Source organism: Drosophila mauritiana, chromosome 3R (genome assembly GCF_004382145.1).
Source record: "Drosophila mauritiana strain mau12 chromosome 3R, ASM438214v1, whole genome shotgun sequence".
In the NCBI taxonomy this organism is placed as follows: domain Eukaryota; kingdom Metazoa; phylum Arthropoda; class Insecta; order Diptera; family Drosophilidae; genus Drosophila; species Drosophila mauritiana.
Genome location: NC_046670.1, coordinates 3,849,085 through 3,866,443, shown reverse-complemented (window position 1 = coordinate 3,866,443; position 17,359 = coordinate 3,849,085). Strand labels below are relative to the sequence as shown.

At 42.3% G+C, this 17,359-nt stretch overlaps 2 protein-coding genes across 3 annotated transcripts in view; one reads left to right on the top strand and one right to left on the bottom strand.

The window, feature by feature from the left end:
• The window catches only part of LOC117144479 (hemicentin-2), a 64,133-nt gene that overhangs the window by 885 nt on the left and 45,889 nt on the right, over nt 1-17,359 (top strand). The window lies entirely within an intron of this gene.
• Nucleotides 10,281-11,714, bottom strand: LOC117144480. Of its 2 annotated transcripts, XM_033309661.1 has the most exons (4): nt 11,625-11,714; nt 11,542-11,556; nt 11,149-11,479; nt 10,281-11,091 (listed from the first exon to the last, which is right to left on the bottom strand). In XM_033309661.1, exons 1-4 carry the CDS (start codon nt 11,633-11,635, stop codon nt 10,537-10,539), a joined length of 912 nt encoding a protein of 303 aa, XP_033165552.1. In that variant the 5' UTR covers nt 11,636-11,714; the 3' UTR covers nt 10,281-10,536. The 2 variants fall into 2 exon arrangements, with proteins under 2 accessions (XP_033165552.1, XP_033165551.1); XM_033309660.1 differs by having other exon boundaries at nt 10,281-11,479.

Genomic DNA, 17,359 nt, shown 5'->3' with positions numbered 1-17,359 from the left:
TAAAATTCTTGTAAGGTCTTTCAATAATTACGCACAGAAGTAAACGAATTAAAAAGGCTAATAGGCTTAGACGGTAAGGATCACTGAATATGGTAAAAGTGAAAGGATAACATTCACATCACATTACCCAAAGATTTATGATTATTTTTGCCAGTATTGAGACTTTGGCCATAAATTAAATGGCTAATGGTCACCCCAGTGGATTTCTTAGCCATTTAACCTTTATGCCCCGTAAGTTGCCCAAATTAAATGACAGAATTTGATTAGACCCATACACGCAACCGGCTTTGAGTGCCTTCTCATCCGGCTGAGTGTATAATAAATGAGAGGTCCTCGGGGCTGTGGTATCATCCCCAGGTGGAAAAGTTTGGCAACTCCCCCGCTCGCTCAATTGTTTATTTAACAGCAATGAAAAAATCATTACGCATTTCATATCCGAACTTCAAAAGGTGAAATTCCCATGAAAAATTATATAAATAAGTTGAAAAGTTTTTAATGCATATCAAATAAAAGAAACATGAGTAGGATGGCCGGAATGCGACTAAAAAAACAAATGTTGATTTAAAATGCAAAGTGAAATGACAGCGAGGAGAACAAAGAGTGAGCAGGACTTGCTGTCCTGTACGCAATTTGTCCACGTATTATAATTTTCCCCATTTTTCGCATTCTCTTACACCGCTGCTGGTTGCCCTTGTCCTTGCCCTACTCTCGACCAAGTTAATGTCATTTGCATTCGCCCATATACCCACTTTCCACCCGTACATATATTTTTCAACTTTTCACTGGCCATATTTTCTGGTTTGCCGCTCGCCGAGCTGGTCTCGCTTCAAGTTCATTGTGCATTAATAATTTAGTTGTCGTTTCGCCTCCAATGCGAATTCGAGTCGACACCCAGGAAAACTTGTTGGTCGCTTGCCTTTTGCCCTTTGCCCTTTGCCCTTTTTGCCCGCTTGTAATTTGATTTTGTTTCCCTGTTTTCGGTTGTACTCCGCTGGTCAGCATCCTCGATGGGAATTGCGGCTCTCCCCATCAGGTCGGTATCATTTGCATGACTGCCTTTTAAATTCGGTCCACTCGTCCTCTTTCTGTAGGACTCGAAAATAGGTTGTCTGATTAAATAAACTTGGCCATCTGTTAAAAAAGATTCTTTGTGAGTGGCAAAATAGGTATCACAATGTTCTCAGAAAATACATACAACAGGGTGAAAATTGGATCCAATTAAATTGCATGGAACCTATTATAAGTCCACAATACCGTTACCTAAATAATTTAAACTTCAATTCTACGATTTCAAAGTTTTTAAAAGGTTTCTTTTATCTTATTTTAAAATTGTTTCTATGACACAAACATTATTTTAAATTTGTTATTGATACTTTGAAATGGCATTTCGCATTACAGGCTTATGTTCTGGGTACTATTGACCTATATAACATAAAAAATCTTATAAAATTCTCACCCAAATTTTAAGCCTATCGGCTTTCTACCGAGATTTTATAGTCCCGCATTTTTTCTCACTTCCTTCCTGACTCTGAAATATGACAAAACTGAAATCCATTAAGGTTCCATGAACTTTTTAGCTTCAACACTTCATTTGCACTGCACTTCAAAGGATGGAAAAAAGGGACACGAAGTGGCAGACGCGACTTGCGAATTTGTTGCTATGAAAAATGATATTAAATCGCTTTTTTCATTATTTTTACGGTAAAATCGCGTTCTCCATCTTGTCAGACAGTTGTCTCAGCCAGCCCAGTGAAATCGCAGTAGCTAGAGCAAGCCCAAAGCCCAAACCCACAACCTCGAGGCTCGTTTGCCGGCGTTCCATTTTCAGTGGCGCGTTGCGTTTTGTCCTTTTCAGGGATTTGGGCTGGAACTGCAAGAGGCAGGACACAAAGAAAAGTTCGCGGAGGAGCGGGGAAATTCTCGTGGAGGCAGATAGAGCAAGTTGAAAATTCAGAATAATGAGGAAACTAACGAGCCAAGACTTTCTCATTGTTTACTGGCGCAAAAATTGCGCGATTATTAATTTTCTATGCTATTTTGTAGCTCTTTTTGCGGCCCCTTCTCGCGCCACTTCATCCCCTCCGCTCCGCTCACCCTGCCACTGGCACAGCACAGTTTTCTATATTTTCCTCGTTTTTAATATTTCGCAATATTCGCCCCGTTTTCTTCGCTCTTTTTTGGCGCGTGCAACTAATGGAAAAGGGCGAAGTGTTGGCCCAAAAGAGTTCAGTCAAGAGCCGAGCCAAGTTTTCCGCGGAGTTCATTGCTTTCGCCCACATGTTGTGTATACGCCACTTTAACTGACACATTTTCGCCTTGTTCTACCCCAACCGCCTTTTGGAGATTTGTTTTTCTTCGCCGCTCGCCCTGTTTGTTATTTTATTCAACGCTTCTGCTGGGAAAACGCTGCCCGCCTTGAATGCTAATGAAAAGGCTGGAATAAGAGTTCCCCTCTCTCTGGCCAAGTTGGCCAAAACAGGATAGTGAAGGTGGAGAGTAGTTTGATTAGGGCATAGTCCTTTGAGCTGTTTCTAGAAATATGAAAAGTTTCAGTTGAGTTGGGATAATTTCTTACTTCTTGGTAGTTTTCTACTAACCTGTCCAACACTAGTTAACCTGCCAAATATACCGAAATTAAATATTGTTGTTTGCTTTCTTCGGCATTTATTATTATAGTTGAAGCATTGCCTCGTACAAAAACTTAAATTAAATGTTTGGATTCAGCTGTTTTAAATTGAAAGTGGACGCACTTTTTCATTATTTCTATTACAGTGAAACAAGAAAAGCAATTAAGAAAGCATTTTCGTTCGCTCTAACACAGATATATTTATTTCTCTCCGTTTTAGGTGAGCATTTGCGTGGGAGAAAATGTTCGGAAAACGCAGTCGGGTTTCAAAAGGCTGGTCCCTCAATGACATGTGGGTAAATAAATTTTTAATTTAAAATAAACAGTGTGTATTAAATTACGAGTGTCCCTAACGGAAGGGCGGCCTGATGAGCTCGACGGGCAATATCCGCTACGAAGGACACACACAAAATATGCAAACTGGCATCAAATCCAATTAGTTAATATGAATATTTGATGAAATCACTTCCGTTCCAAATGCTGCAAAAAAGGCCGACCACCCAGTGTCCCCAATGCTTTTCATCATCATCGCCATGACGATAATGATTCGAAAGTTTTTCACAGCGCCCGTGTTGGGTAACAACTTTTCCGAATTTAAAACTTTAACGCATTCCCCAATGCAAGTCATCGAGTTGGGCGCTCGTTTCGTTTGAAATTATTCGTCTTTTTTGAGCTTTTGTGTTGTCCCCACAATAACCACAATTTGCAACTTTTTGCGGCACTTTGTCAGTGCGAAAAATGTCAAAATGTTTGCGGGTCTGAAATTTATTTAAATATTTCATTTGTCACACATTTAGTGCTGGCTAGGCGACTTGCCATATGTGGCATTGATTAATGTTCAAATCTAAGGGTTTTAATTAGCCCCGATACTTTAATCTTTCGAGTGCACATTTTTTGTATCGTATTTGATTTGCCCAAATGAAGTCTAAAAGATGGTCTATCCCAAGGCTTGTGCCGAATTGAATTTTTAATTTTCCATCGGGGCTTGCTTTTACTCCTTTTGTTTCGTTATATTGTGTTTCTTTCCCCATATATTTTTTTGGCCATGTTTGCTTGTTTAACTTTTCGAAGCGGCTTCTTGTTGGCTGTTTGTTTGGGCCACACATGTATGCAGCCATTTTGGCATACAATTTTAACGAGGTGCGGTTGTTGCTTCCATATATCCTGCAAAACGGACTCGTGGCCTCTCTGCTTTGTTGCAAAAAATGTCACGCATTGTTTAATATTAATTTCATTTTCAGTACGCTCCAACACCGCGCAGCCGAATATTCGTTTTCAAGCTGTTGCCTTTGTTTTAATTTGCGGGCCAGATCCCGGCCGGAATCCAAACAAATTTTATTTCAATATATGTGGGTTTTGGCGTAATTTATTTATTTGTATTTCTTGTTTGCAAGTCAAGAGCCCGGCTGCCTCATTATGACTTTTTGAGAGTTTGTAAATTTAATTCAAAGTACTCTTTCAATACCCATTTTACGAAAAAGAGAATATTTTAAATTATTTAAATCATGTTTAGATTAGCCATGAATTCTGCTGGCCACATTTTGCTCTGATTGCGGAAAATATGCGTCATTAAATTTTTCACATTAATTACCCATCCTCATTAGTCCGTCGTCGCACTGGAATTCTTTCAGGCATAAAAAGTTGCAGCATATTTAACTGTCGAACCAAACTGAAAATTAGTTGAGCGCATTAAATGACAGCAAAAACTATTTTAATTAAATACATGAAGCCAGGAAGTGCTGCTAAATGGGCCACGGTAAAATGGCCACATCACCGAATGCCTGGCAAATAAAACCTGAAAAATTAGCAACAGTTGTGGCAAAAGCGAGCCAATTGGAGAGTGGTAGCTCAAAAAACTGAGCCAAGAGAAAGGAATTTCTAGCTCACACACAACGAGTGTATAATGTGGGCCACAAAGAATAATGCACATTGCCCACGAAAAAAGAAAGCACAAGAATTTGCAATTTTTTACCATTTGTTAGAGCCACAGCCAGACAATAAATCACCATTAAACAAATTATGTACTCTGCTCGACGAAAATTTTAAATGTCTCTGGCTGTCCATTGTATCTGCACAGCATAAAGTAGCAAAAAGTTGTAGAATACCCTCCCAACGTTAGGGCGGGAAAAACAATCGTTCAAATGTATAAAAAAGTTGTTGCACAGTGGGTAAATTGGAATTCTCGAAAATATATTTTAGAAAAAAACTAATTCTGTGTTTATGCGATGCACTCCTAACGTAATATTTTTCATGATAACGCGCTTTTCACGAATTCTCTTATAGGTCGCAACACTGGTAGCTCTATAATTTTGATGACATCGCCGTCCTAGAAGAAAAACAAACCAGACAAGTCTTTAATTTTTTAAATTTTGACTTGCCGGCGTTTGATAATAATCTTTTGTATACTTTTTACGAATGCAAATGAATTCTAAACTAAATTGTACTTCTTCGGCTCAAAATCTTCCGATTTGTTCTATACTAGCAGAGTTACCAGACTTTGCAGTCAAATAGTAACCATTTTTTAGTCATCTCTATCTGCTAAGATCATACAATATGAGAATGAATTTTGGGATAATTGGAATTCACGCTTTCTAAAATAGTTAGTATAATGTGTTGAATAAAGCCAAGGTATAAAAGTGTTATTATCATCCTAGCATACAATTAAATATAGTTCGAGTAGCCTTAGTTTCGAGGTTAAAGCATTCGTAAGATAATTACATGGAATTTAAACCAGCTTAGTTGACCATATTTGTAATTATGGCGCATTATTTGAGCTGAACAGGACAGGAAGTCTAGTTCACTGTGGCGCAAAGCAGGCCACACGGAGTTCATTAGCTGCTTGGAAGTCGCACCTTTCCGCTCCACTGTGCAACAGGATGCACCGTCAGCCATTATCATTATTAGAACGACGTTTATCAGCGGCACTCGCAGCACCGCCCAACTCCCACCACCCCCTTTCACCTGCGTCATTGACACGTTTTGTGCGTGCGACAGCCACCTACACCCCACTACCCACCCACCCACCTTATACGACCAACCAACCACCGGAGCCTGATTTTCCACCCAGACAAGGTGTAAACATTTATGAGGCTTTGCTTGTTCTTGCCGTTGTTACACATTTTTATTTCCATTTCTTTTTTGCCAACGCTGCAAGCGACACAAATTTATTTCACAGCATTTACACACGCGGCTTGGATGTGGATGCCATTGGAGCTAGAAGCAGGGAAGCTGGGATGCTGAGATGCTGGGAACTGGGATGCTGATGCTGATGCTGATGCTGAGTTCGCCACATGCCACGTTTAGCGCCCGCAAATTTGAGCTCCTCTTGTTGGCCACATTCTTCAGCGACCACAAATTTCCTTGTAGTTATTTTTCTTCGCCTAAGGGGTGGTCCCTCCCCCATTCGTTCTCCTACCTTTTTGTTTTACGTGGAACTGGGAAGGATGTGCTGTTTTCGGTGTTTTTGTGTCGAGCGAACCGAACTTCCCAGAAAGGAAATCTATCTATGATATCTGCATTGGTTTTCTAAGCATGTAGAGTTGTTTCCTATATTCAGGCTCACATGCCTGCATACTTTCGATTTTCTGAAAATCTAGAGTGAAAACAGTAGAATTTAAAGAATTATTCAGACTAGAATCGAGATTAATGTTACACTACATAGCAGGTAATAGATTTTTGTTGATTTCTTTTGTTTTTAATAATACAGTGGGTATTCCTGTGTCGGAACTAAGTAATCGTATCACTCTATCGAAGGTTTCTGGGGACTTGTGGACGTGCCATGTTTTATTTTTACAACTTCCTCTCGGGCTTCGAGCAAAAAAGTGAGATGAGGAGGATGATGGTGAAAAAGTGTCGAAAAACAACAAGGGCAACAGCAACAGGGACATTTTTGGGGCCGGCAGATAGGAACTGGGAATCAGCTTTGACTGCTAAAGTGTACCAATTTTTCATGTCCACATCTGCATACACTCACAGCTATGCATATGTAAATGTGTCTGCTTGCCCGCCTATATCTGCTTCTTCTTCCGAATATCCTGCGTGTTTTTTCTGCGTTTGTTTTCCTTTCTTTCCTCCCGACGCCCCGTCCTTGTCACATTCCCACTACACACCGCCTTCCGCCGCCACTGTTTGTTTGAGTGCGTCGTCTTCCGCCTTTCCGTTTCCTTCTGATGGCGCAAATTACAACGCATAATTTTCACATTACGTCAGCGCATTTAGATGTGTGTGTATGTGCGTTGCTATCCTGCTTGTCGGTGTGCTTGTGCGTACTCTCATTTTTTGCAGCTCGGGAATGCGACTTTTTGTTGCCTTCTGACGCTGGTTAATGTGGCGATATGGAAATCAATATTCCTAATGGCTGTCAGGCGATACAGCCGACAACAGGATCCCCAGGATCCCTCAAAGGGGCCGGCACTCACTCGACATTCGACATGCATAAATACGACGGCTCCGTAAATATTTAATCAGCCCCAACGTATCTCAAATTAATTAAATCGATATAGAGCGAATGTTAAAGTGGCGCGATGGTTTTTTAAAGAGAATTTGTGAAAAGAATTGTTTGTACATAGCATTTAATATTCAAATCAGTGCAAAAACGCGTTAAGTATGCTTTTAATAAACTATTAAGGACATTAACAATAATTTAATTTACTTCATTAATACTTCACTGTTCCAGATAGTTCAAACATCTTATATTCATTTTTTTTTTAAACTTGCAAGAGTGGGTAGTTTGTGATTTTTGTGCTCGCTGACATTCTTGCCGTAATCCTATCGGTATGCCCTAACTGAATGGCCTCTGCTTTCCGGCATATTTGTCAAAACTTTCATTCCCCACTTCACCGCCCGAGTGGCTTAGAGTCCTTGCGCGTCCTGATTGGGTCGAAACTTAGACCAGCATGGCATAAAAGTCAAAGCCGAAAAGTAAAGTGCACACAACACTAAACAACACGAAAACGAAAAACGTCACAACAGAACCGAGAAGGACGAAAATGTCGGCGACTGAAAACGGCTAAAAACTCGCGGTAATTTGAACCTTTTTCCGTTTGGGTGATTTCTGCCATTGCAGGCCAGCAGAGAAATCAAATATCAAAGCGAAAACTTTTCCTCCTCACGTGGAATGGGGGAAAGTGGGGCCGGAATGGGCGGGACTTTCGAGAGGGGGGCATTCAACGCACGAGTAATCCTCCGTAGCAACAGGTTGCCAGGTTTTTATTTTGACAACTGAATGGGGCGAAACAGCAACAACAGCCAAAACAACAACTAAGTGGGGACAGGGGCAGGATTAGGGTGGGGCGAGAGCAAGGATGAGGACGAGGGCAACCTGCAGTTGATTTGAAAATCAAACTTGCATGAAACAATGCCAAACAATCGGGCCAAAAAGGAGCAAAGGAGCAGAAGTGGGTAGCGGGCAGACAATAGAAAAGTTTAAAGTCGTTAAAATAAAAGGATTTGAGCAGTTTAAACAGAACCCCGCAAAATGTTCGATTGAAATAAGCTACTTTCGCAGTCATTTGGCTGTGCTGATTTGGGAATTGACTTTTAGTTAAGGCTGGGCAGCCCACGTCCTTCCACACAGGATGTAATCTTTCAACTTAACCGAGATTTCCACTTTGCCCTCGGTCGGTTTTCCAGAGTATCTTTGTTTTGTTTTGTGCCAGTCGCTCGGGGTTTTTTTTCTTTTTGTGGCTCTCACCTTTGCAATTACCAATGGACGGGATTCGAATGGAATTGAACTGAAGTGAACGGTTTCCAGGCCAACCTCGCGAGTTTTCCGCACGCCGAAATTTATCGCTTGTGGATTTATTTTTCAAGAGATATCCGCATTTGATCCCGGCCAGTCAGTCTGTTATTGTTTTGGGGAAGTCAAAAGGGAAAAAACTGATATTTGAGCTGGAAAAACAGCGTGCCCTTAGAAACTCATTAATTCTCTGATTGCAGCAATTTCAGTTGAAGTTGCCACTGGTTCGCAAAGATAATGCCATAAAAACAGCACTCACAATTCGACCGTAATAATCCATTTAAATTGTAAACATCACAAGTTGCCCAAGCTAACCTTCCACTCAACGGCATTCATTTCCATCCATATGGCCCACATCATCCGGCAAAAACCTGCAATGAAATTAAATACGTTACCAAAATAAAATGCCAAATAAAAGCGTGAAAAATGGAACTCTGGCCCCCCACCACAACCCACTTGAGTAAAAGCCCTAAATGGGGCTTCAACGCCCTGAGATGGAAGTGGACGTAGAGGCAGAGGTGGCGGAGCCACTTATTTGCATTTCCAGCCCAACCGGAGCAACGAGCCAACATGAAGAAAATGAAATCGGCAGTCTGGCGAAAAATTCATAAAATAAAGGATTTCCTAATTGCCAATTTGCATGCAGCCGCGCCTAATTTTTGCCCATTCGCTGGATAAATAAACTTCATTTCGCGCTGGGTGTTTTCCATATTTGGGGTTTTCGCTGGTTTTTTTTTGATATGCCCTTACATGGGGTAGTGTAAAACTGGAAACTGAGGGGAATTACTAACAAATGTGGGTATCATGAAAATTGTATGGTATTTTCTTTATATATGTGCACATATACAATAACACCAGCTGTTTACATTGAGTTCATATCTTGAGCATTAATCAATATCTGCAAGCCTTTTTAATAATATTATCTCTTTTACCGCCATAAACGAGTCCTAAATACATATATTTTTTAGTGTGCACTTTTCCATGCTAAGATTGCCCGTCGTATTTCAAATTTAGCGCGCCTATATTGAACAATTCGTTTGAATGGCTCCATCAGAGTATCGGACGGGGGCCTAAGTAAAGTCCCATATTTTCGCACTTGTTTGTTTATGAATTTGTTTATTTAGTGAGCGGGCCCTGCTTGCCGACATGCTATACTATGCCACAGCGGGCCGGAACCCCGGTAGCCAACAGAATTCTGCTGGATTCCACGCAAATCTTATTTGCCCATAGCCACCGGACCCACCCTCCGCCGGAGTCCGTGGCCAGGACTCCGGACTCTGGTGGCCAGAAATTCCACGGTTTTGTTTTCGCTGCCTGCGTTGCATATTTCGCTCCGCTCCGCACCGCTCCCATTTCATGCCCCTTGGCATGCGCTGGTTTTTTAAATTTGCCCAATTCCAGGCATGATATGTGTGTGGTTTGGGGCTGGGCGAAAAATTCGAGCCTTATTTGCCTTTCAACTTGCCCGGGATCTGCGTCGTTGGCCGTGTTATTTATGCAAATGTCAAATATTTTGATATTCCGCTGCCATGTGAATGAAAGCAAACGGAAGTACATTATAAAGTTGCCCAGCCCCTCGTTTGCCAAAGTCATTCTCGTATTATTTGGCCAACCAACAAGCCGAAATGTGCCACTAATATGACCGCCCAGTTGCCCCTCCTTACCACCACCCCCTGCACGACCGACCCTCAGCAGCGAGCAAGTGGAGTAATTATGGCATTTTCGAAATTCCACCCGCCATCCAGCCACCTCCCACCCAACCACCACCCACTCACCTGGCAGCCTCAACATTTTGTTGCCAACACGAACCGCCTTTGTTGCCTTTGTTCTGCACTTGTGCAGAGCGGGGAAAACGGGGGAGGTGCCAATGGGGCAAAGTTAATTTTTGAAATTATTGGCACGTTAGGTGAATTACTTCGCAGAAAGAATTTTTAATATCGCAATACAAAGTCACTCATAATTTCCATTGATCATGCTCGGGGAAAAGGCCTGTTGAGTTTCCCCGGAAAATAGGTAGGCCAAAACTCTTGGGACGGCCAGACGTTTTGTAGCAATTAAATTGGTAATTGAGTTGCCCAACCGGAAAGTCAATTAGCCAGTGCCCCCAGATCAATGACTAGTAATTTAAATTGGCTGTCAAAAGAAGTTCGAGTGCGTCCCCCGATGGGAGAGATCAGTACTGGACGAGTGCCTCGCGGGCCAACTTTGCCCAGATGGTGCCAACTGGATGGACAACCACTTTGCGCTTTCCCTGAAAGGTCAACGACTCGTAGTGGTAGCCGTCGACAATCTTCGCGGAGTTAAAGTTGCAAACGAAGGGCAGAGTGATTTCGTTTAGATTAACGTAGTAGCAATTAATAGTGAAGATCAGAGAACTTAATCGGGCCACCAGTTCGTAGGCGGCTGCCAGTTTTTCGTTCCAAATGCACACAGAGGTAAAGTTAAGTGGTTCCTTAGCCTGCAGCTCAACGGCCTCCTTCATGGTTCGAAAGGTATGCAGGGTTATGACCCCGGTGGGTCCATCGGCTAAGTAACGATGGTTCAGGTCGTAGACCAGCATGGGACTAGCATTTTCTGGAACAGTCTTGGGATTTCCCACTATTGTTTTTGCTTTTAAGTGGCTTAGCCTCTCCAGTGTCTTTATGTATGCCGGATGCCCGGAGATATCAGTGCTCAAGGGTTCCAGGCGATCCCTTATGCGATCTACGAACTCCTCCAATATGGATTCCTGCAAGAAAAGAGTGACTACCGCATTGCAGGCGAAGGGATCGTGAAGAGACTCAACGAGATAGTGCATAGCGCAATTGATGTCTCCATCTTCGCAGAGAATCATCAGCCGCGGCGAGTTCCACTTGTATTTAACTTGAACTTCCGGTTCCCGTTCATCTTCACTCATTGAACTGGATCGGGAATGGTATGAAAGCCTAGGCACCTTCTTTGGCTTCTCCGAAGCACTGTCTTTGGGCTTGAACTCCGGCTCAATTTCTAGGATCAACGGCAGACTGACATCCCGAGGTTTGTTGCAAACCAGATTGTAGATAAATCCATAATCAATCAGTGGAGTCGGCAGCAGAGGGTACTTATAAATATATTGAACTTCCTCCTCTAGGCTGATTCTGTTTAAAAAGGAAAATATTAAAATACTCAGATCTGGATAGTAAGTAATATCGATACCTACGCCGTGGGTCGGTTGCTGTGAATGAAAACGGAAATATGTATATTAGCAATAGTAATAGACACTAAAGTCATTTTGTTACTTACTTGTACATCATTAAAATCCGAAATATTGCACACTTAATAGATTTAAATATTTAGAGGTAAACTTAACCGATACTGAAAAGCCTGTTAAGCTCGTCCCAAAAATAAAAACATTCAGAATTTTGTTAACACTTTAGGTTTAGGATAGATCCATAATCTATCCTAAATCTGATGTCTTTATAAAAGTGAGCTCCAAACCGTACTTCCTAATCAACTGGAAATGCTTGTCCGCCATGGTATCTAAGTTTCAGATACGTTGAGCCTTGTTGTATCGCAGTGATTTATCAAATCACACTCATCCACACACAGTTCACACTTGACTTGTGCAGTTGACCGCCCATCGAAGGCTGCCCCCAACGACCTTATTGTGGGCAGAGGGATTTACAGTTGATTTAACCGTTTAAGCATGGCTAATGCATAATAATCGTTTGGCCGCAAACTTTTCAACCACTTCTGTGGGCATTTGTGTTTGAGTCCAGTGTGTATGTAGGGCGATTTCCCGTCCTGTTTTGCCCCTTGCCCAGACTCCCGTCCAACCTATTTGAGATAGAAATCATGTGCAGTCATTAGATTGTTTTTCGATTGACGTGACATGATAATGAAAGATTTTCTTTCGCTCTTTCCTTTGTTTCCCTTCGCTTTCTTCGCTCGGCCATTCTTTCCGCTTGCTTTTTCTTGGGGTCGCAACTTTTGTGGCGCCCAACGTGCAATTTGTGCGAAAAGTGGGTGTGCAAAGTGGCGACGTGGCCATTGGAAGACGGCTAGTGGCAGGTGGCTGCCACTTTGTTTGCTGATTTGTTTATGGCTGACCATAATCACCGATGAAGTGGCAGCTGGCCGCCTCAAGTGGTTGTTAAACCCAGTTTCGCCGGCGAAATTAACACGAATTGCAATTAAAGTGGGCACGAAAATCATTCTCGCGCTTTTAAATGCACTCAGCCGAAAAACGTTGAATGTAAAAGCTGTATTTCCATATATATATGCTTCCAGAGAATATATATTTAAAAAAGAAATATGTTTATATCAAACTATAACACTTTGTAATTGAAAACAACGATGATTTCTTTCCTATATGATAAAGTGTTGGTAAAGTGGTAAAGTGTTTAAAGGATTTATAACACACTTACAATAAAACCGTTTTGATACTTTTATTCGGTTAGTTCTAAAACTGAGACTCTAGTTTGCAAACAAATCGACGGACGCACGGAAGGACATGGCTAAACCAACTCGGATGTTGATACTGATCACGCAATGACTGAATATCGAATCTTTTTTAAGTAGTCAATACATAGAACAAATTCCTTTATATGCTCTCCCCGCTTTCTTCCTACATTGATTGCTTGTCGAATAATGTGTTTTATTTCTAAATTGTATATCCAATTTTTCTAACTGCTTGTTTGTTGTTTTCGAATTGAAGCTTATTCTAGCCAGCAGCGTTTAAAGCGGCGACTGACATTTGTGGCAGCTCGGACCGACTGGTGATGACAGGTGGGACAATGGCGGAAAAGTGTCGCCGGCAGCCCGACAACTTCGAGAGCTGTTCACCTGGTGGGGTGAGGACAAGGACTGGGCGAGGCTGTTTTGTTCATTAAGGGACTATTTAAATAAAACGCCTGTTAACTACAGCGAGATAGGCGAGTTATGTGTGAGGTGGTTGTAATTAAAATGTATAACGGGAATCAAAAGAATCAGTCAAAGAAAGCCGAAAACATACAAAAAAGAAATTAAATGTACCACGTCTGGCGTATTATAAGGGCATTTCCATTTCCTACGGACACATTGAGTCCTTGACGGGGGGAAATGGCAGCGAGCGAGCTCTTGACTCGCAGGACGACCTGCCACGCCCCCTGCCATCGCCACCGCCGCCCACGTGCCACTCCTTTTGCATGTCCTCGTCGCCGCCGACGTCGTCGTCTTCGCATTTCGTCTGGTTCTTGAGCGGCGGCGCTTTGTTTTGGCTTAATTAATACGCGTTTACATGTTGCCGACTTACGCACGCTTCGCATGTTCCAGAGACTCACTCACTCTCACACACACAGTCGCACATTCAAACTTGGGACGCCTCCAGGACATTCCCGCCCCCTTTTTGCGCACTGCGGTTGACACGCAAATGCAATTTGTGTGCTGAAGGTAATTTCTGTCTCCAGGTCTCGGGGTCTCTTCCACAATACAAATGAGTGGAATAAATATTTAAATAGAAGTCCTTGTTTGGCCTTCTTTTCTCGCATTTTTCTGCTTGCCTCTTATGAAACTTTAATTAATGCGTTAGCAGCACACAAATTTTAATCAAGCACGTACTTGCGGCCTAGGTGATCATTAATTAGGTGGGGCAATTGCAACCAGGCGGCAGTTTCACTTCCGTTCTGGCTGGAATGTCATTTAAATTTCCATTTAAAGCGGACCACAGCCCCCGCGGGTATTAACATATGCTGCGGGGCAAAGTTGCGATAAAATCAAAATTTTAATTTAATTAAACGCGTACTGAATTTGTTGTAATCAATTAGCTCGATGTTCACTGAACACCGAATGAGTTTCACGGACAGGTGCATAGATTCTGGGAAAAGATAACGGCAGCACATTTGAAACATCTAAATGGGATGAGGCGGTGAATGGGCCTAATTTCCAAGTGAGTGACGGCAAGATATCATCTTGGTGATAATGCCGGATTTAGCCATGGGGCTGCATTAATTAGCGCCAGTGATTTTAGTGCAAATCCCATTGACATTGTACTTTTTAATGATTTTAATTGTGCCTTTGTTTGCACTCGAAATGGCCCGCGGTGTTATTTCTTGTAATTATGTAACAACAAATTGAGTCCTGCATAAGCATTATCGAGAATACTTCTGAGTGGAGTGGCATAATTTTAATTACAATGTAAAATATAATGACTACGCGCTATTTTCACATTGTTTGCTTTCACATTAACGAAGCAAATTAATGACAGCCAAGTCCAGATGTCAGTTCACCCGGTCAGGCGGGAATTCTCGGTGAATATTCAGAAATGACGTAAAATAAATTTGCCACGAATTGATGGGTTTTTCCACGGATATATATTTTTAATTTAAAGCCAGCGCTTCGATGGCAATCACACGAGCTACTTGAACGAAGAGGATTTTGCCATGTCTTATAAATTAAACAATGCGAACGCAGAGCAGCTGAAATTCTAAGGAAACTCAATACCCGTCTGCACAATGCTTGAAGGTATATAATTTTGGCTGGAAGTTAAAACCAATATCAGGCAATATTTCATGAATGCAAATTAATAGCTTAAATGCTGCAGAAAAATGGGGAGAGAAAAGCTGAGCAATGCAAATATTTGTCCCGGATTTATGCAAATTTTTTCCCTGTGTACTCACATGGAAATCCGGTGGCTGAAGTTGGGAAAGTTGTATCATGCACGCAAGAATAATTCCCAATGTAGGAGTGAGTGTGTGGCACGCGGGCGTATGCGTAATACAATAATAATTATATGCAAAGCAAATTGAAATGCCAAGTACAAATTTTTCACCTCCCACCCCGCTGCTGTTATCTCCTCACAGGTAAATAAGGATAACGGAATCACGGTACGGGAAAACTCCGACTCATGACGTGAGTAAGAAGATTTTATCCGCGCTTGCTGTTGACTTTCCGCAGGGCTTCAATATTGCGTGTCTGCCGGGATTCCAGATACAAGATTAACTCGGAAAGTATGTGCGTGCTCCGGTGGGTAACCCAATCCAAACGAAGTGAAACGAAATAATCGAGACATGCAATCTGGGGAAATGCATCATTAACGACTAATTAGTGACCGCCCCACATGTTCTCCGAACGAAATGAGCTGCGAAGCGAAATCAACGCTGAAGGAATGTGTCCGAAAGCTGCCATCGCTGCTGCCAGCTCAGACTTTTCAATCCCGTCAGCCATTCGAAATTAGCAACAGTTTTCCGCTTCCATTCGCCTGGCCTGGCCTGGCCTGGCATTCTCCAGACCAATCCCCATATCCAATCCCCATCAAGCGAATGCCATTGGGGCTCTTAATGCACTGCATGTGGATCTTAAGTGCAGCTCAGGGCCATGGAAGTGCTTACGACTCCGCAGCCCTCTGCCTTGGCTGGCGTACGCGGCGTATGCGCAATAAAACGCATCTCAATAGATTATTACGCAGCCATAACTTCAAGCCGCACATCGATAATAGGGCGTATTGTCTTTTGGCCCTGAGCTGGTGCACTTCACTCGAATGTCGACGGTAAACACAACATTCTGCCGACACACTTAATGCACAGTGGAATATTCCTCTAAGTCAATGGACTTTTTAGTAGAGGCATTAAAGGTTTGCTGTATCGTTGAATGTATGTCATATTTCCAATTCGAGACTTAGCGATCAAATGGAGAATTATAGTTTCAAGTTCAATGTTCCTTAAGATTCTCTGCACTTCTCGACGCAACCGCCCATTGTACTTGAGAAAACTTGGGAATGCGCGCTGTGCGCGACTCACTGCGGCTACCCGGTTCGTTTATTATGCCATTCACAGTTTAATAATGATAATAACGTCAGGATATTAAAGTTTTCCTGCCCGCCAGCCTGAATGTCGAACGCATCCGCCCCGGGGAATCCCCTCTTTGCGGCCTGTGACCGTGTCCTCCCAGTCTCGCCCTGTGCGGCATTAAAACTATAATCAGTTTATGCAATAAAGTAAATTGTGTACGTAATGCGTGCTGATGGTATGTCTTCTATTTATTTATTTTCTTGTGCGCTACTTTTTATTATTACGGCTTAAACTTGCTTAGCGCATTTAACGCCCTTTTCCTTTTTCCCATCGGTTTGCCACCGAATGGTGGGGCCGTCAGCTGTGCCCTCCCACCATAAACGCGTTCAATATTAATAAAAGTTTGGCCAAAGTTAATTAAATCTGCTTTTTAATGTGCAGCCATGCATGAGCAGCTAAAGCGCGAACGCAATAAATTGACCGTACGGACCATAATGTCCATACATCCGTATCTATACTCCTGCCCCAGGATGCTGATGCTGGGGTCGGCGAGAAACTTTCTTTGGGGTTGAGTTGAGGTCGAGGTGTTGAATGAGAAGGGGGGTTGGGGTTAGAGTGAGTCATAAAGTTGGCTTTTCTCGGTGCTTTTCGTGGCTGGGGACACCCCTGTTTTATAGTCCATTTTTGTTCAGCTTTAGATCTAAAATATATTGGATTTGTGGGAATTCGTCTTTGAGCTAAAATATTCTCTGGTTGATTTAGTGAGCACATGCATACATATGATACATATCTTATAGTAAATTATTGATATAATCTTCCTAATTAAGGTGAACCCTTTTTGAAATTGTTGCCAGCGTACTATGGTTTCGCCTCCTCGGAAGTATACACTCATTGCCACTCGAGTTTGATTAAGCCGACTTCCGCATAATTGAAATAACTAGTTTGCCTAATCCTAATTGAGATTTCCTAAGCCCAGTTCAGTGTCGCTTTTTTTGACGTAGGTAATGCCTTCTTTGTGGGCAAATGAGTTGGTATTGTGCGGTAATTGGCAATTTTAATGCTTCACCTGACACAAATTTGCGTTTGATGTTGTACAACTTGGGGAATCGCCTTAAATGAATGTCTCTCCGACACTTCAGCCCCGCCCGCCGACCATTCACTTCTGGGCCTTAATAAAGCACATAAAATGGCATTAGAGTGGCACAAAGTCGCCATTATGAGTTCTTTTGTGGCATTTAGCCGCCTTTGTGTGGCGCGTCAATATTTAATAGC